The sequence below is a fragment of the Pleuronectes platessa genome, chromosome 19 (genome assembly GCF_947347685.1).
Source record: "Pleuronectes platessa chromosome 19, fPlePla1.1, whole genome shotgun sequence".
Taxonomy (NCBI): domain Eukaryota; kingdom Metazoa; phylum Chordata; class Actinopteri; order Pleuronectiformes; family Pleuronectidae; genus Pleuronectes; species Pleuronectes platessa.
Window position 1 is genome coordinate 8,722,737 of NC_070644.1, and position 19,653 is coordinate 8,742,389.

The following is a 19,653-nucleotide window of genomic DNA, read 5'->3' on the forward strand; positions in this document are numbered from 1 at the left end:
CACCTGTACAAGGTCAAAGAAGGGTCGGGACAATCCCAGAGTATTAAAGCTATCCAATGTTTAGTGACTATTTTTTGCTGGCCGTAAATCATCTAGTAATACAACTTTGCAAGCTTTTACATGTACAGGTGATATTTTTGTAATATTTCCCATCCTTTCAGGTAATATAAGGGATCCACATCCAAGATTTCTCAACCTTGAGATCAAATTGATTACAGGGCAACGTTAATGAAAAATCCCCCCCCCCCAAATTTTTTAACAAATAAGGAAGCTGGGAACTGGTTCTTCGGTCCAACCTTTCCTGGGACATTTAACCCTTGTCCGGTGAAGGCACAGTCTCCCTGCATCCATGACAACTTTGGGAGAGATAAACAAAAAATAGCATTTTTCGAGAGTGGACTATAAACATTTTTTTAGCAAAATTAATTATCTTGGAAATTACCACTAAGTGATATTTATTCATAACCATTACACTAAATAAGGATTACATGCAAATCCCAAGCTAGATAATTTAGCTCTAGTATCAAAGAAGAAATCTTTACTAAGGATTGCCGACGTAAACGAACCGTAGTTATCTTTTACTCACTTGTTGGCATGCCAGATTTAACAAGCCTTTGACAGGATGATAGCTGTGCATGATATGGGGCAATATATATCACGGGTTAATAATCTATGTTTTCAGAATCCACTGCATGAAGAACTGAGTCTGAGAGCAAAGAGGAACCATCATCATTATCGGCATGTGGTTCCTAATAAAGTGCACCCATAGTGGAAATACATAGGCTCGGGGGTGGCACATAAATTGAAGATAAATACAGTGAATGAACCCTTTTCCGAAGCTCCGCCCTGCGATGACACCGTGGTTGTTTGGCCCGTGACGCGGCTTGTTACACGTAGCCTAGTAGGATGTGTTCATTGAAGATGGTGGCGCCGTGTCAGACTCACCCTGCTGCACATTTGTAAGAATTGATTTATACCTGTACACATTCCCGGCACCGGGTAAGAGTAAATATGCACCGTCACGAACACGGTTTGGCTCTCGCTGCTTTAATCTGGTGTCCTCGGCCGACCTGGAACTGTTATCCTTGGAGTTAGCATTAGGCTAGTTAGCCGGCGATGCTAACTAAGCGGTGTTGCTAACGCTAGCAGTCTTCGAACCGGTGGAAATGTGCCCGACGAGGGGCCAGTAACGTGTAACTGCTCGTGTCCCTGTTGAATGTGTGTGAAATGATAAGTTACCGGTTGTCAGGGGGTCTGCAGGAGTCCTGGCTTCGGCTACGAGCAGGCGACTGGGTGTCTGTTTTGCTGGGTCTGGCAGAGCAGTGTAGCTCTACCGTTAGCACTCTGGACCTTTCCTCATAGCAAGTGTAGCCTGAACTTAAAGACGCAGCGGACCTAATTCGTTTTCCAACAAGTGTCGCACGATGAGCAGAAGTCTGTGTCTTGTTTCTCTCTGTGCTAACGCTGCGAGCCTCGCTTCGTGTTGACCTGTCAGTGAGCTGGGACATCGGCTATGCTAACGTTAGCTCCAGGTAGTGCAGCGGTTGTCGGTTAAATTATAACCCAGAGCGCTTGATAAGCCCCGCGATCACGTCGGGAGAGTCCATCCGGTCAAGGCTTGCCTGTCACCCGGCACTCTCTGCTGCCGATGTCCCTTTCCTGACTTGTCAAATGATCATTTTCCGCCGGCGTTAGCTCCACTGTGACAGATCCACAGTGCTGGTGTGACAGTCAGCTGTCAGACCGTCTCGTGTGTTTTGTGTGTGCTGCTTGCTTATTGAAGTCTGACCAACAACTAACGTTACCCCTACGAAAACAAAAGGGCTGAGGCACGTTTGTTCTGTCACATGTAACATCAGCAAGTTCCTGTTTGGACATTGTTTGCTTAATCTCTGACATTGTGAGATGTTTTTACAAAATCCAATAAGCTAAACAGAAGCCCCCACATTCAACCTCCCCTCTTAGAGCTGTCTATTATCAAAATGAAGGTGCTATTTAGTTATGCGAAGAAATTCTGATTTGATTTTTGAGTTCGGATTGTCCTCAATGATTTTATAAATAACCTTGGTGCAAAACAACTGCGTCTATTTCAATTGTATTAACCTAAAATGTGATATCGTAATTTTGAAATGCATGATTTGGAGGCAGTATTTTTTCCTCATTTGTGACATTTTTCGATAAACTTTTCATTAGATTTACTTAAAGGTTCACATCTATTTATCTCTTCTAATTGCTTGAGTAAGATAAGTAGAAAGCATTTGAGGTAATAGCATATGACTCATTGTGTGTCTTACAGTCAAAGTTGGCATTCATACAATTTGTCAATTGTGTTCTGCCCAGTAAAGTACTTAATGTATTTATCTCTAAGAAAGTATAACAGGTGTTGTAGATATTGCCACGTTGTACTGTTCATCTTAATAGGATCTTGGCTTATTATACAAATAAAGGTGTGGTGAAGTCCATCAAAGAGCTTTTTGTTTAACACTCCCTCTTTCTTTCCATCTAACCAGCTTCGCCTGACTTCAGTCTCTTCAGTGACATCCACTAGAGTGACCTGGTCCTCGGACCTGTGAGCTCTGCAGCCATGCAGCCCCCTCCGCGGACTGGACCTCAAGGAGCCACCGGCCCTCCTCCGTCTGGGCCCAATATGTTCCGCAGGACCAGGCCTTACAAGCATACAGCAGCAGCAGCTACTGCCACAATGCCACCTGCGACTCAACCCATGACAGACCCTTTTGCTTTTGTCAGAGCTCCCCCTCCTATGGCTGCAGGGGGTCTCCCAACAGTACAGAGCAGTAACCCTCCACCCATGCAAGCCCCACCTAACGCCATGTACTCTCAAGCTGGTGGAGGTTTGCCTCCACAACCACAGACATTGGAGGATGTCCCGGCTGCTCCATATGGTCCCCCACCATCCTCTGTGCCAGGGGTGACGCTGTTCAACCCTCACAGTACAGCATCCCCTGTTGTTTTCCCAGTTCCAAGTCCTGCAGGATATGCATCGTCGCATACAGAGCAGAGCTATTTTAATTCAAGAGAACACACACCATCCACAGCCACAGAGCCGCTGCCTGTCTTCTCAGCCCCAGCGCCAACTCAGACACAATTTAACATGGATTTTCAAGGACAGCCAACTCCTCAGCCCGTGCCCTTCCAGCCAGTTCCTCCCACCACCTCCTCTTCCCACTGGGCCCCTGATCATGGAAGTCGCCCTCCATCAGTTCAGAACTACTTCCAGCCTACAAGTGACCCTCCACCACAACCTTTTAATATACCTCCACAGCCCCAGATGTACCCATCCCATGCCCCATCGCCCCATCAAAGCACCCCAACACCTCCACCACAACCTTTTAATATACCTCCACAGCCCCAGATGTTCCCGTCCCAAGCCCCCTTGCCCCATCAACACACCCCAACCCCTCCATCACAACCTGTACATCCCCACATCCAGGCTCATCTTCCTCCTCAGAACCTCGTAAGGCCCCCTAGTTCTCAATGGCCTGACCCAAGCGCACCCCAGCAGCATAATTCACACTTCCAATCTCAAAGCTACTTTTCCCCCCAAGACTCTTGGTTCAACCAACCCACACAGGATTCAGGCTACCACCAAATGGGGACTGGCTCTGGCCATTCTCAGCCCACACCTGACGCTGGTGGATCTCAACATGTGGCCAGTTTTGAGCCTGGGCCTAGTTCTGCCCCTCCCCCAGTACCATACTCTCAGGAGTCTGGTTCACTCTCAATGTTCTTCAAAGACAATGATGTGGAAAATGAGGAAACACTGGCTGGAGACAGAAATAAGGTAGTGAATGGTATTCCTGCTTCCTTTCAGTATCACAACAGCCCACCAACCCAAAGTGGCCACACAGATGCCCCTATGGATTATCAAGGAGCTTCTCTTCAGGATCATTCACATGTACCGTACATGAATGATGGCAGTCATGCATCACAGAGGCCCCCGGATTCTCACTACGACCATATGGAGAATTTAGAGTGTGTTCCGAATCAGGAAGTATTACCCAGTGAAACTCATGGTAGTCCTGCTGCTACTGCAGTGCTTAATGTTGACCAGTTCGAAACCGGGCCTAACCTGGAGACTCCAGATTCTGTTCCAAGACCAATGAGATCTGCCAGTGTGTCATCCAACTACAGCAATATGAGTCATGGAAGCGGGACTGGCACTCGCCGGCACCATGGAGTAGTAGGTACCTTTATTCAGCAGGAAAGCCCTCGTCTCACTGATGATGGTAACCTGACTGCTGCCACTGGAGGTTACTTTGAGCAGATTGACACTTCTCCGGCTGTGGATATGGGTGCGAGACAGAGCTCACTGGAGCAGATGTGGCAACCCACACCAAGCCCTCCCAAACCAACTGGCATCTTTCAGGCAAGTGCTAACAGCTCTTTTGAACCTGTTCGCTCCCATGGTGTTGGGGTGCGTCCTGCTGAAGTTGATATGGCTAATATTGTAGCAGAGGGAGGTGCAGATTCTACACCAGGCAACCTGGAGCAGCCACCAGATAATATGGAAAATATTTATGGCCCAGGACATCCCTTGCCTCCTGGGACTGGAGTAGGTGTACCTCCCCCGACACACCCAGTGGTTCTTTCTCACTCGCGACCTTCATCACGTGCTTATGGGGCGAGTCAGCCCTGTGAGAGCCCTGCCACTACTCTGTGGGCACAGCATGATCCTGCTAGCTTGGGTGCTAACATCCTTTTAGCCCCTGCCGCCCCAATGGTTCTTGCTCCTTTACGAGAGCCCAGTGCTGATGTTATCCAACCTCCAGAGGATGGTCCCCTGGACCTCCACCGAGTTCAGCCAACCTCACAGCAGCACTCAGAGAACCTAGAGAACCCTCCAAAGGTGAGTGACGCAGAGTCAGCTGACTCTCAAGGCAACATGGGATATGCGTCTCTCCTGGTGGCTGATTCACTCCACCAACCTGTTTTGATTGCTCCGCCTGTGTCCAATTATAGTGTGATTTCCCCCAGTACCCCGACTCACGCAGCCAGTCAAAGTAGCCTTAGGGAAACTACCCCACCTGTGAGATCACTCGCACAGGGGCAAGGTGCCAGTACCCCCCAATCACTTTTAGTAGCCTTCAATCCAAATCCACTGTTTGCCCCTGGACCAGTAAGCTACAATTCTTCAGCCTCTAACCAGGGTCCACTCAATTTGACCCGAGACAACACAGAGGCAGCAACATCAGAAATCACAGCTCCGCCACTGTCTCAGCCAGTCCGCCCTCCTCTTTCAAGGGGCCAACCAGAAAACCACTCTGCTCTCCAAGTTAATGCACAGGCTTCTCTCATGACTCCTCCCGTTTCTAATCATAATCCGCCTTCAAATTATGAACTGCTTGATTTTTCTATGCACCAATCACAAAGCCAAAATCAAGCATCTGGCCATCCTTCCTCTCTACATGACTCTCCACAGTCTAGTAATGGATTTTACCTACAGGTAACCAAAGATGCTCAGCAAGGGGTAAGAATAGAAGGGAATGCCCCTATCCAGACCCCAGCCTCTTCATCCACCCCACAGGTACTGCCAGCACCCTCCCAAGCAGCTGCAAACACAGAGCCGCCACCAATAGAACCTCTGAGGACATCAGATCCTCAGCCTGCGTTGCAGGGACAGGCTGATGCTTCTCGTGTTCCACCTAGTGGAGCACAACCTTTCCGTGGTCAGTATCCAGCTCCTGCACAGGGGCCTGCTGCAGGGAGTGCTCCTCCCCCTGCTGCTGCATACCCCCCAGGGCCTCTAGGACCAGGACATCCAGGGGCTTCCCATCCAGCTTCTGCAGAGCCACCACGACCACCTTCAGCTGCAGGCAGCCAGCAGGGCTACGGGCCCCCTCCTCCACAGCCAGGACAGATGTACAGTGGCTACTATGGTTATCATGGGGAATACCCGGATAGCAGAGCACCTTATCCTCCTGGCCAGTACCCACCACCACCTGGGGACCCTAGAGCACCACCTGGGGACCCTAGAGCACCACCTGGGGACCCTAGAGCACCACCTGGGGATCCTAGAGCACCACTTGGGGATCCTAGAGCACAGCAATATTATCAAGTATGTGAAACGACTTACATCTACGCTGGCTTCTGAATGTATTCAGCTATGTGAAGATGCACTACGTTGCGTTTTCTTTTCTCTCAGGATGGTCAATACAGGACCCAAGCTGATCCTTGGTATGGCAGGTATGATGCGCAGACCCAAGCTTATCGGGATCCAAATCAGTACAGAGAGCCTCAGCCAGAGCGACCCAGCTCCAGGGCTAGTCAGTATTCTGACAGGCCCTCATCCAGGTCAGTGAAACTGTTCCTCAGTTTTACATTTGATGCACTGGATATAAAACCACAATATTTTCATTTTGGTCATTCATTTGTTTTTGCAGATTCCAAGTTACTTACTTATGTGAACTAGGTATAAACTCTTCTCTTTTGTTTACTTTCTCCCAAAGACAAGGCTATCCTGAAGATTACCAGAGAGCTAACCGCAGTGCCTATGGTGAATATTATGCAGAATACCCCAAAAACTACGATTACAGAGGTATGAGTTGAAAACTGTGTGAATCCTTAAATGAAGATGTTGTAAAAATATAAAAGATGAATCACTGTGCATTAAACAATTTTCCTTATGTGAATCTCTTTTTTATCCTCTCCATAAATTCTGTGTAAAGGATACAACTATGGACAGTATGACCCTCGATACAGAGGATACTATGATCAGGCCTACTGGGCAAATTACGATGAAAACTACAGAGCCAGAGAAAACTACTATAATCAACAAGTGTATCCTGCCAGGTATGCAGAGAGAAGCACCACTCACAGTGGCCACTATTACATTAAGTCAATAACTATGTAGAGCTATGTAAGAAGTTGATGTAGCTGTTAAAAGTGTTGTTATACTTGTCATTTATTTGTGATTTATATTCGGTTAAAATGTATATATATATATATGTCTGTCTGACTAAAAACAGATTTCAAACAGAATTCTATGCTTATCAAGTCTGTTTGATGATAGGCAGTTTTGGACTTGAAATGTTTATGGTTGTTACACTTAGGATTTTTATATTTATTGCATGCTACCTAGCAACTTGTGGTTTTCACAGGATGTTTATTGATTCACTAACACTTAACACTCCACTTATAGGAAAGAAGGCTTTGAAAACCAGTGGCAGTACTATCCTGGCTACGATCCCAGCTTTGATGACGATTACCAACGACGCGGAGAAATTTATGGCGATGAGTTTGATCGACGCAGTGTCCACAGCGAGCAGTCGGCACACAGTGTGCACAGCTCTCAAAGCCACCACAGCAGACGAAGCAGCTTCAGCTCAAGGTCGCAACAGGTAAAAGTCTTCTTGTGAAAGTATTATTACCTGTTTTTATTATCTTGTGCCCTTTTCAGACATGACCTCCAAGTCAAATCCGGAAAATTGGCTACAGAGTTTACCCAGAGTTTTTCTTTCACACATACACAACACAGCGGGAGGTTTTCTGCACAGATGCGTTCAAAACAGCAAGAAATCCTCCGCATTGAGGCAAGAGGTAGCAGGCAGGGGCAGGAAGTGATGAATTAACTCCGCTGCAGAGATCACGTGATTTTATTCACAGCACCCGACACCGTCGTCAGCTCTTATCACCACAAACTCTCTTGATATCTTCGTCAGTGTCTTCTACAGTTTTGACACCACTTTTTCACCGGGAGATATTTGTTTTCTTTTTGTATTTTCATTTTTGCATCTGTCGCATGTTAGAAGCATCATCATCAAATGGGGCAGGCTGCGGATTCCTCAGAAAAGGAGAAAAACAACATTGTATAGACTGCCAGTAACACATTAAAATGCCAAAATCTCATTTTTTTTTTCTGCCGGAAGAACAGTTTAGACATTTCTTTTCCTAGATTTGTTCTTCAGCCCCTGGAAGCATCTAATCTGTACTATTAGCTATGCTTGTAAGCGGTCTCATGATCCCTCCTGCTTATCAGTTGCTTCATTCATAACACATCCTTGACAATTTTAGGATTGTTATCTATGTGTCGCTTGTGTTCAGGGAAGTAGGTTGTCTGATAACGGCTGCGTTATGTTCCAGACTAACCCATTATGGTCTCTCTTCGTCTTCCCTTACTGTAGAGCCAGGTATACAGGAGCCAGCCTGACTTAGTGTCAGCTGCCTATGACACCACAGCCTCCACTCTGGCTCCGGACTACTCCTATGCACAGTACCCAAACCAAACTGATGCCACACAGAACTACAGCCAGTACCTCTATCCCTCAGAGTACACTGCAGACAGCACATGGATCAGCCCTGAGCAACGTAAGGGGAACCTTTTCACGTACTCAGCCTTTTTAAGCTTAACCTGTCTCTAAATATTAACACTCACAGTCTGACTCTTGTTTTCCCCGTAGCCCCCCTTCGTCCTGCAACCCCAGAGAAGTTTAGCATACCCCACCGCTGTGCCCGCTTTGGACCTGGTGGTCACCTGGTTCAAGTTCTGCCCAATCTCCCCTCAGCTGGACAGCCCGCTCTCGTTGATATTCACAACATGGAGGTACGTAGTTAACAGGTTATATTTCAGCATCTTCGGTGTAGTCTGGGAATTTTTCTCCATCCACGAATGGACAGGGTGCAAATGTTATCAGGATTTGATGTCATATGTTGTGAGGTATCATAACAGTTTAGGTATCTGCACAGGGAAAAACAGAGAAGAAGAGGGTTCCCCAAAACTACAGACTTGTCCTAAAAATGTTACTGATACGGAATTAGCTTGACTTAACCTCAGACACTTCAGCATTTGCACAATGTTTAAATACGTCAAATCCCAAACCACATTTGTGTTTGCAGACAATGCTGCAGGATACCCCGGATCAGGCAGAACTACGAGCCTTCCCTGGACCTCTTGTTAAGTAAGTCTACTCAACCCTTTGTATGTATTACAAACATGCCAGAGACACTACCATTTTATGGGGTGAGGCTGGCAGCATTCTCTTGTTAACAAATCCAATGAAAGACTCAAACCAGCAATGCATTAGTTGAATCTCTTGACACTTATAGACTTCCCAAGCCTGCACTAGAAATGTCTCATCTTTAATTCCCTAAAATAGTTGGGGCAATTTATAGCAAACATACCTAAACAAGACTTATAAGTCGGACAATTTTTTTAGCTACAGATGTTGCATTATTTACAGCAGTAGGAAAGAGTGTGGGATTGGTTCAAGAAAACTTCAGTATCCAGTTTTTGTTCTGAAGGAGAATTCTTGAACCATCTCAAGCTTTTGCAATACTTATAATGCAATAAGATGACAAAAAAATTATATTAAAGAATATAATTTAATACTCTTATTGACTTCCAATCCATGTCACTTCTTTCATTCTGTCCATCAGGGAGGAGACCCATAAGGTGGATGTGATAAAGTTCTCCCAGAACAAAGCCATGGAGTGTTCTCGTGACAACAACCTCTTGGACAGGGACTCTGCCTGTCTGCTCTGGGACTTCATCATGCTGCTCTGTAGACAGAATGGGGTAAGACTGCGCAGACGTGACTCGAAAACTGTCAGAAAGAGAATTAAAAGTGAAAATGTTTAAGCTTTTCTGCATGAAACAATATTTTTTTCATCTTCCTCATTCGTTTCTCAAGACTGTCGTGGGCACAGACATCGCTGACCTCTTGCTGAAAGAGCATCGATCTGTTTGGCTGCCGGGAAAGAGTCCGAATCAAGCCAACCTGATTGATTTTAACAACGAACCACTGGCACGAGCTGAGGAAGAGCCGGGAGCCGGACCACTCTCCCTCCTTTCTGACACCTTCATGATGGTCCCAGAGAACGTTGGCAAAGAAACTGAGCGCTTCAGGGAGCTGCTTCTGTTTGGCCGCAAGAAGGTAAAGAAAAGTGTCCTCTTTAATTGTATTATTGTCATTTAGTTTTTATCTTCCGCAACCTGACATGTGCTCTGCTCTGTCTGTGGAATAGGATGCACTAGAGGCAGCCATGAAGGGAGGTCTCTGGGGCCATGCCTTGTTGTTGGCCAGTAAGATGGACAGCAGGACACATGCACGTGTCATGACAAGGTAAAGTGGCAGCGATATAAAAGGTTGTGGCTCATGAAATAATTAGCATATTTATCCTGCCCTTATTTGAATTCAATAAAACATTCAATACGTTTGTCTTTGTTGTTTAGGTTTGCCAACAGTCTGCCCATCAATGACCCTCTGCAGACAGTGTACCAGCTGATGTCCGGGAGGATGCCGGCCTCAGCCACTGTAAGTACTAATTTGGCTTCCTCTCTTTAACACCTCATTGTTTTGAGTAAATAGTTTTTTGTTTATGTAGTAATTTGTGGGGTTTTAAATTTTAACTTTTATTCACAAATAAGCCCTATTTTTTGTTCATGTAGTGCTGTGGAGAGGAGAAATGGGGTGACTGGCGCCCTCACCTGGCCATGGTGCTTTCCAACCTCACACATACCATGGACCTTGATACCCGCACAATCACCACCATGGGAGACACTCTGGGTAGGACTGCATAAAGAGAAAGCAGATACTCACGGCTTCTAAATCAAAATGGATTTTTCAGACAATAGCTCACATTCTATCTGTTCTCATTTTGTGGGGTGGCAGCTTCCAAGGGGCTGATCGATGCTGCACACTTCTGCTACATGATGGCACAAGTCAGTTTGGGAGTCTTCACAAAGAAGAGCACCAAGATGGTTCTGATTGGCTCCAATCACAGGTTTGAAATATAAATTGCATATAAACGAAATGGGTGTCTTCTTAAAAAACAAAAAGCCAAACATTTACCCACATCTTTGTCTCTTCACTTTAGTTTTCCCTTTTACCAATTTGCAACCAACGAAGCTATTCAGAGGACTGAGGCCTATGAGTATGCTCAATCACTTGGCTCCCACCCCAGCACACTGCCCAATTTCCAGGTAGGTTTTTTGCTGTTACTGATTAATCAATGAGCTGTCTCCTTCACATGTATCCTAGTGATTGATGCGCTGAGGCCTCTGCAGACATTTTAAGAAACAGTCTTGTTTGTGTGTCTGTATATCTGTCGCTCACCACATAACAAATATGTCCACTGTGGTGTTATTACTGAAGATTAACAAACTGTTCTCTGCTTTATTGTCTCCTACAAGGTGTTCAAGTTGATCTATGCATGTCGTCTGGCTGAAGCAGGCCTGAGTGCTCAGGCCTTCCATTACTGTGAAGTTATCTCCAAGACAGTGCTCATGGACCCTCCCTACTTCTCTCCTGTCTTTATTAGCCAAATCATACAGGTATGCACTCACTCGCTTCCCTGTCTTTCCCTTTGGTTCCTCATTTATTCAGTCGTCACAGACGTGCATTAGGCTTAGCATTCTGACAAATACCATATTATGCTATTTGTTGACAGATGTCGGAAAAGCTGCGGTTCTTCGATCCTCAACTGAAGGAGAAGCCTGAGCAGGAGCTGTTCAATGAGCCTGATTGGCTGATTCATCTCAGACAGTTGGATGGACAGATCCGGGTGAGGAGGCAGACACATATTTGTAGTAATAGATGCTATATTAACAACTAGAATTGCACTCATTGACGCGTATACCACTGCCCATGGATCAACAGTCTAATTCATTTAGATCTAGCTGTATCAACTTTCAGACACTCTCAGATATCAGTTCCCTAAATGTGCCAGATTTTTTTCTTCAAGATCCAGGAAAAGTAGAAAAGTGCCCTAAATGCAGTGTGAAAGAAAGTGATACAAAATTCCTTGATTTGCACCAAAATTTCCCAGGTTGCTCCCTGACCTATACCACATCCTTCCAATACGTTTCATGGGAATTAGCTTTTTTGTTTTTGTGTAATCTTTCTTATATCAGTGGTATTTAACTTATTTACACTTTTATACAAAGCAACACACAAAGGGTGAGGGTTTTTTAATGAAAAACTACCTTTTTTGTCTCTAAACTCAAATTTCCATGATGATGACAATTCAAATAATTATAATATTAATAATAAGTGAAGATATGACTGTTTATTTTGATGTGGAACTTGTTGAAATTAATCCTATTTTCATTGTATTTTAAACTTTCCTGGTAATTTGTACCCATTCAACAATTTTCCTTTAATACCAACATTTCAGACTGGGGTGATTACTTACAGTACAGACAGAACAACTCCTCAACAGTTCGACTGCAGCAGCCCATCTGACTTGGACCAGCCCAGTCCACCTGAACCATACAGCATGCCACTGGAGGTTGATGGCCCAACTCCTGACAACCCACTAATGAGCTCATTACTACCTGGGCCTCCACCACAGGGAGTACAGCTGATGCCTCCAGGTGGGTTTGTGTAAATGTATATGTGTACTCGTACAATAATACTCTTGTTGTCTCCTTTTTTTAACCTCTCTTGACTGTCAGCCTATTCAAAATGCAATCTACTTTTTTTCAGCCCCTACCTCCATTCTCCAAGAGGGGATGGCCCCACCTCAGCATTTACCCCCCGGTGATGTGCCCCATTTCTACCCAGTACCTCCCAGTGGACCACCAGGTCAGATGTCTGTCCCAGGCTACCCTCCACAGGATCCCGGCTTTGCCCCCCCTCCCTTCCAGCCTCAACCTGAGCAGACAGAGATGTATCCAGGATCCCATCAGCAGCCGTTTCACCCACCTCCTCAAGTGGGCCAAATGTCACCACACATGCTTCCTCAAGTGCCACATTCACCTGTGCAGATGAACCCCCCACTGCCCCAGATGCCTCAGCACATGCCCCCTTCCCCTGGGCATATGCCGCCTGTCGAGTACCCATACCAACCCCAACCAGAGATGCAGACTACTCAGGCAATACCATCCTCCCCAACCAGAAACTCCTTCACACCTCGGATGGACTTCTATGACCACATGGCTCACATGGTCGGTTTCTCCAGACAGTTGTGATTGCTGTTGTGTTGTTGTTCAAATCTTACACAAAATGTTAACCCTATTGTCTTTCCTGGTGCTGCAGGGTCCTGGGAGATCGAGGACTACTTCACAATCATCAATGCACATGGTGGGTTTGTGTGTCATGTTTCTATCAGACAAAAAGCTTTCAATGAAGTGATGCACAGCTTATCAAAAATTTCTTTGAATTATTAGAATTTGTTACGTTTTAAACAGTTTTACTTGTCTAACAGTGAGATGAATAATCCCTCATCAATTATCAGCCGATCTCGCAGCTAGTGTCTGACGCTTCCTGTCTCTTGTCTCTAAAGATTCTGCATGTTTACATACAGAATCTGTTTACAGGGGTAACTTATCAGCATATGTCTGCAAAATAAGAACTCTATATCAGTTCAGTAATTATAAATGGTCATGATTGGAGGACATGGCAAAAAGGAAGCCTGTCCAAAAGAAGCTCCGTTCAAGAGTCTTGAAAGAGAGGTGTGTGTTGTCCTCTTACTCTTCCCTGTATTTTCTGACTTCAGGTTTCAGGGCGACGCTCACGCACCACCTCTGAGTCGTCCAATCACTCTGGTGGTGGACGAGAGCGCAGAGACTCAGTTGTCAGGCAGATCTCTCTACCGCCGCCTTCAATTCCTGAACAGCCGCGCAAAGAAGAGGCCAAGAAAGTCAAGAAAGACCCCCCAAAACAGGTTCATATTCCCTTCTGATTCAAAATGAGTGCACCCACAGTGTTCCCTAATGGTCATTTCAATATGTCTTCTTTCTTTTCATACACAGAGCGGTGGTGGTGGTGTTAGCTTGCTGAAGAGGTGGTTAGGGATGGGGAAGAATGAGGCTCACTTGCCAGATGACAAAAACCCATCTGTAAGTTACAGCTGGAACATGTACATGTCTGATTTCAACATTTTCTCTATATCAGCAATAACTGATAAGAGCCCGTTGTTCTCAATTGTCAGATTGTGTGGGATGAACAGAAGCAGAAATGGGTCGACTTGAACGAGCCTGAAGAGGAGGTCTGCTATCATCTTTTAAATTGGTCCACAAGTCAGATATACAACAGATTGTTATTGAAGTAGACTGACACTTAAATCTGATTTGTGTCTTCTTTTTTTTTATATCTGTTAGCGTAAGCCTCCTCCGCCTCCTCCCTCTGGCTTCCCCAAGATGCCCACAATGCCCGGCCCTGCGGGACCTCCAAACAGTGGCGGTCCGCCTGTCAATATGTTCTCGAGGAAGGCAGGTGAGATGAGGGTTATCCCCTGTGGCCTTTGGCTCTACAAATACCATATATGACCTTGCATAATTTTTTTAACTGGTATGGAAGCAAAAAATGTAATGACTATCAGATGAGTCACTGTTTACTCAGTTTCTTGCCACTTGGGTTGTTTTCCCCTCTTCTCAGGCCCCAGGAGCAGATATGTGGACGTTCTGAACCCCAGTAGATCAGCTAAACCAAGTGGATCAGCCCCTGCTCCAGCGGACATCTTTGCTCCTCTGGCACCGATGGCCATGCCTGCCAACCTATTTGTGCCTAGTTCAGGTGGGAGTTATGTATATTTTAAATATATGAAATCATGTAAAATTCTTAAAAAGGCATTCTTAGTTGATGAACGTACCAGTTAACTCACAAGCGAGATGATGGCTTCAGAGGAAGAGATTCAATAATCTTTCTAAATTACTGCTATAGCGCCTGACGATCAACAACCTCTAGAGGGCAGTGAAGGAGGATATCAGGAGCAGAATTCACCGAACACCAGCACTGCTCCTCAGGTAAACCTGACATCTAATGTTTAAAAAAACTCTCGTTGTTGCTCTTATGCAGAAAATGTATTGTAGATTCAAATATGTATAACAAGTGATAATAAGTGATTCCCCCTTGGCTCTGTCCCTGGTTTGAAAGACTTAGTGGTGTTATGAGCCATGTTCAACCAATAAATGCAGATTTTATTTAACATATTTGGTGATTAATACGATATATATATATAATATTTTGTTTATGTTAAAAACAGCATTAATGTATGTCATCAAAGAAAACTAATATATTTTAGTTTACAGCTCAATAAAGCACATTTAATTGTGCACTATCTCTAAAAAAGGTCATGGGAAATGAGGACATTCCGGGTAAGCCAGTAGAAATGAAGTACAAAGCTGAAGCTCTCCTCATCCACATTCTCTTCCTTTTGTTCTTTAATCTGTTCAGATGTTCAACCCAACGTTGTTGCCACCTGCCCCAGAGGGAGCTCCTGTGCCTGATGGCTCACAGTCCGGGGAGGTAAGACAAACTGTCCCTGTCAGATCTCACTGTAGCTGCCATAGTACCATCATGCCACCACTGACCCATGTTGCTCATCACCTAACAGCCAGTGCGCGCAGTTTGCTTATTTGTATGAATGTAAGTTAATGGATAAAGGGTTGAGAGAACATCAGAATGCCTGCATGTCAACTGATAATCTTTCCTGGTAATCATGCTAAATGCAGTCTTGATTTAAAAAAAACAAATCTGTTCCATTTGCTTATACAATCAAATTTTGTCCATTTTAGTTTTTTCAACAATCATAAATAATCTAATGCTTTATTTGTTTTCACTCTGAACTGGTGGCCGAGGGGAAATAGTTCTAATCCAATTCATGGGTCATTGTTAATATGGGCTTGTGGTTTGTGTCTTGGTTTTCTTTCTACTGTTAATTTCCCTCCTACTGTCTTCAGCTCTCACGTTCTAGCTCAATGAGCTCCTTATCACGCGAAGTGAGTCAGCATTTAAATCAGGTACCTCTAGCTGGGCCTCAAATGGTTCCCACTCACCCCTGCCTGCTCACCCACCCAGCTCACTACATCACTAGCAGCACTCTTCACTGCTGCTTCACCGCTGAACCATCAAACCCAGGACGTCTGCCCGCTCATCTGCCGGCTGTCTCCAGTGTTGTTAACTTCTCTATGTGTGATGATAAACCCAGACTGGCAAATGGTCAACACATTTAATATATTAGCAATTCGTGCAGCCAAAAATCTTTCCATGGATTGCCATGCCATTGCCTTTTTTGTACCTCAATATCTATACCATGGCTTGGCACAACATTTTGGTGTAGACATTAATATTCACCAGAAGATGGATCCTAATGGGACATCCTCGAATACCACCATATTGTATGTATGGGGCCATATGAAGAAAATACAATTCGGAGGTTTTGAGAATACATTCGTAAAACTACAAGAACAGAGTCCTAATTTAATGAGAGAAATGTCATAATAGTACGAAGATGAAATCTTAATTTAACAAGAAAAAAAGTAATTACGAGAATTGAGTTCTATTTTAATGCGAAAAAGTCACAATATTACGATAATAAAGTCGTAATTTACCAATTTATACAAATATACCAAATATGCAACAATGAGAACCCCTGCTTGACAGAGTTTCACTTCTTCTGGATCCAGAATCTTGAGCCTTATACAGTGAAACCTATGATAATGTGGAACTGATGTGACAAAATATGAGTGTTATTTAAAAAAAAATGTACTAAAGTATAACTTAATAAGACGCTCCAGATTCCTCATTTAAACGCAGGCGACAGGGTGATCTTGTGACATCCTCATTCTAATATGACACAAAGCCTCAAATTGTGACTCTATTCTTGCAAATTTACGACTTACGACTCTCCGATTGTTTTCCCCCTTTAAATTTCCCTTATACGCCGTCATACGTCACAGAGCTGCCAGCAGAGTCTTGGTCATATTGACGTCAGACAGAGAGTGAAACATGCTGGAGACGGCTGCAGGACGACTCCCCTGTTCGTGGTCATGGGAGCACAGTGCTTCATTAACCCATCATATAGCATGCATGCTTACTAATATCAGTGACTTGTGGTTCGTAAAGCTGCCTCACGGGTAGAGCTTTGCCATCACTTTTCCACTTTGTGTCTGTTTTATAATGTCAAAACATTCAGTGGCATTTGGAGAGTAACCTCCTCTCTGTGCCTTTAGCAGTAGTGAGAGTAAATGCACACACTGTACTAACTCCATTTGTGCCTTGCAGAGTCATCCTCCTCAGGGAGCTGCACCCGCAGGAGGCGTCACCTTTTATAACCCTGCACAGTTTGCACAGGTAAGGATGTAAAAAGAAAATAACTACCAGAATGGACCAGTATCGTGAGGCCCTATAAAAGCACCTCTCGTGTTTCGTCTTTTCCACTTCATAAACCGTCTTTCCTTTTTGTTGCTTTAACTCCTTTTTCCCAGCCAAGTGCAGCACCAGGCGGTGGAGTTCGTCCTGGGCGGTTGACCGGTCAGCGCCAGTACCCGGTGATGAAGTAACATCATCCTGCAGAGAGATTACGTAAACGGACTTTGTTGGATAGAGTGATATCCGACCTGGAATGAAATGAAGCACATGGACGTACTGCTCTCTGTCTTAAGGACCTTTTTCATTTTGCCCACGCCTTAGAAGATCGTAAGGTGTCTCCATCTTGTTAGTCTTCGCCAGTCTTCGTCAAACAGCTCAACCACTCTGTCGTCTCTGTTGTTCAGTAATTGTCACTGGAGTATTCTAAAAGGCATGGCGTCTCCACGAAGGGCTTTTTGCTGCATCCGAACAGATGGCAGAACGTCGTATCAAGGGTTTTAATGAACATAGAATAGTTTCCTAGGATGTATTCACAAGGCATAATTTGATGTACCATCAACATGTTTCCCCTCAAAGCGGTCTAGCTTCCCCTCAAATACAACACAGAATGATCAACCCCGGTCCTGTTTTAGTTTGTGTCTTAAGTCCGAACGTCCATGTTTGCTTGATTGACTTTGATGAATAGAAAAGAAGTGGCACCTTTTTTTAATTTCATACTGTCACGTTGAACTCGTTTGTGCATCTGCAGCTCTTCGTCTGCTGCAGTTTGCAGTTTGCGTGAGAATGATTTGTGTCTATAGTGCGTCGTCTGCTGTGTCGTGTGCTTTCCCTCAGTCACCCTCCAGCGAAGGAAGGATTGTTGAATGATCCAGGAAACGAAGACTCAAACCTGCTTCACAACCAGAGAGTTGGAGGACGTGTGCAGTGCTAGGATGCTGCTCATTGCAGATATTTATTTAAATGTCCTCCCGCCCAACATCGACTCTTCATTTTTACAGCTGAGTCAGGGGCTTTCGTCCGAGTCAGGCTACGGTTTCTCTTCCCGAGAAACTTTGACAGTATCAACGAAAAACAGGGGGTGGTCTTCAGAAGAGGAGGAATCTGGATTAAACCTGCATTTTAATTATCGCTTAAATAAAAGTAAATCTATCCAAATATTTGTATATCAGATTGATTGTATTTATGGGCTGTAGGCAAGACGGTTTGTGTGAGTGTGTATGTGTGTAGAGCAACTAATTTTTTCCGAATAGCTTTGACAAAATGCATTTATGATTGACCGGAGATGACATGGATTCATATTCTGATCATTTGTATTGGCCACTTCTGCAGACAAATAAATCTTTATCTAAATTGTGAATCGCGATCTAATTGCACTCTGAAGACTTTCCTTGTCATTTCAATTTATTGACGTGTTTTTCTTTTCAACTCAAATCATTTTTCTTCCCAAGTGTTTTGGATCGTTGATCTTTCGTTATTTAAATTTTTTTTTAGAAATCCACTTCTGATTTCAAAAGGTCCCCTTTTGTTTCAGAGTTCCTCGTGTTCAATTATTGACAAAACCGTGAATAGAAAAAGATGAAAACAAAATGGTAATAAAGGTATTTTGTGCTCTGTAGCACCATGGAATAAATGTGTACTTGTTTCGTCACTGAACTTTATTTTTAAAGGAATTATATATCTGCACCTGGGTAAATTCTACCAGTTGTGATCCAAACAATGGGCAGGCTCTTTTTGTGCAGATGTTCTATCAACTAGGGCTACGTTGTAGCACTGACGGGTCCGAGCACCCTCACGTTGAAGCCTTTTGCGGTCGGTGGAGAGGGCGATCGATGAACAAGCACAAGTCTGACCATGATCCAATGATTTGCCTGAGCTCTTTTGAGCAGTATATTGTAAAGCAGCCAGGAGCAGTTCATCAAACATGTGCCTTCCTGTAGCCACCAGGGAGCGCTGTGTTTTCGAGTCATAATTTCTGTGTAAATGTCATCAAGCCGGGACTCTTGACTTACATGTCTAGTTTAGTTTAGATACAGAAGCTCGTGTTTTGATGGTGTTTAATCAAACTTTGACGCCACACCACGGAGTGACGACAAAGGATCTTTAAATCAGTTTTTATCTCCATCTTGTTGTGATGACATTCATCTCAATTTGAAATTGATCTGATGAAAGCCCTGGGACAAGTATGTTAAAGTAAAAATGGTGAATATGGTCAAAATGGCCACTATATGGGAAAATGGCCGGCTTCCTGTGGTGTTTTTCATAATACCCCTTGAGACTTTTTTTTTATGACTGGTCGCGATACACCTGTGTTCCGATTTTGGTGAAGATCGGTCAAAGGGAAACCTAGGGGCTGGTTCCAGGGGGCGCTGTTGAGCCATTTTGCCACGCCCAATTCAAATTAATCCAGAATACTAAACTATCCCTAGACCTTGAATTTCCTGAAAAGTTTCATTACTTTTTGAGCATGTCTAAATCTTTAAATTTCAATAGGGCCTCCCACGTTTCATTGCTTGGGCCCTAATCATAATATTTCTGTTTATCATCCTCTGCTCTTATTTCGGTGAGAATTTGTGTAGAAAGTGCTCGTCTTGATTTCCGTGAC

General features: G+C 44.4%; 1 protein-coding gene across 4 annotated transcripts; it reads left to right on the top strand.

Annotated features, from left to right (window-relative positions):
• Window positions 1-859: 859 nt before the first annotated feature.
• On the top strand, window positions 860-18,681 carry sec16a (SEC16 homolog A, endoplasmic reticulum export factor). 4 transcript variants are annotated; one of them, XM_053447646.1, is made up of 32 exons: window positions 894-999; window positions 2,511-4,867; window positions 5,465-6,076; window positions 6,164-6,312; window positions 6,468-6,556; window positions 6,687-6,810; window positions 7,160-7,358; window positions 8,142-8,325; window positions 8,418-8,560; window positions 8,854-8,915; window positions 9,394-9,532; window positions 9,648-9,890; window positions 9,982-10,079; window positions 10,190-10,271; window positions 10,406-10,523; window positions 10,629-10,740; window positions 10,834-10,939; window positions 11,150-11,290; window positions 11,407-11,520; window positions 12,133-12,331; window positions 12,444-12,904; window positions 12,996-13,040; window positions 13,456-13,623; window positions 13,712-13,798; window positions 13,891-13,947; window positions 14,060-14,174; window positions 14,337-14,474; window positions 14,622-14,704; window positions 15,135-15,206; window positions 15,641-15,700; window positions 16,965-17,033; window positions 17,168-18,681. In XM_053447646.1, the coding sequence occupies exons 2-32, from the start codon at window positions 2,585-2,587 to the stop codon at window positions 17,240-17,242; spliced, it is 6,627 nt and encodes a 2,208-aa protein (XP_053303621.1). In that variant the 5' UTR covers window positions 894-999; window positions 2,511-2,584; the 3' UTR covers window positions 17,243-18,681. The 4 variants fall into 4 exon arrangements, with proteins under 4 accessions (XP_053303619.1, XP_053303621.1, XP_053303618.1 ...); XM_053447644.1 differs by having other exon boundaries at window positions 860-959; window positions 2,511-6,076; XM_053447643.1 differs by having other exon boundaries at window positions 2,511-6,076.
• The last annotated feature ends 972 nt before the right edge of the window (window positions 18,682-19,653 follow it).

Coding starts and splice junctions, on each gene's coding strand:
- sec16a (XM_053447644.1), top strand. CDS start 2,585: ATGCAGCCCCCTCCGCGGACTGGACCTCAAGGAGCCACCGGCCCTCCT. Junction 10,524..10,628: donor CACCATGGGAGACACTCTGG/GTAGGACTGCAT, acceptor GTGGGGTGGCAG/CTTCCAAGGGGCTGATCGAT. Junction 12,905..12,995: donor ATGACCACATGGCTCACATG/GTCGGTTTCTCC, acceptor CTGGTGCTGCAG/GGTCCTGGGAGATCGAGGAC.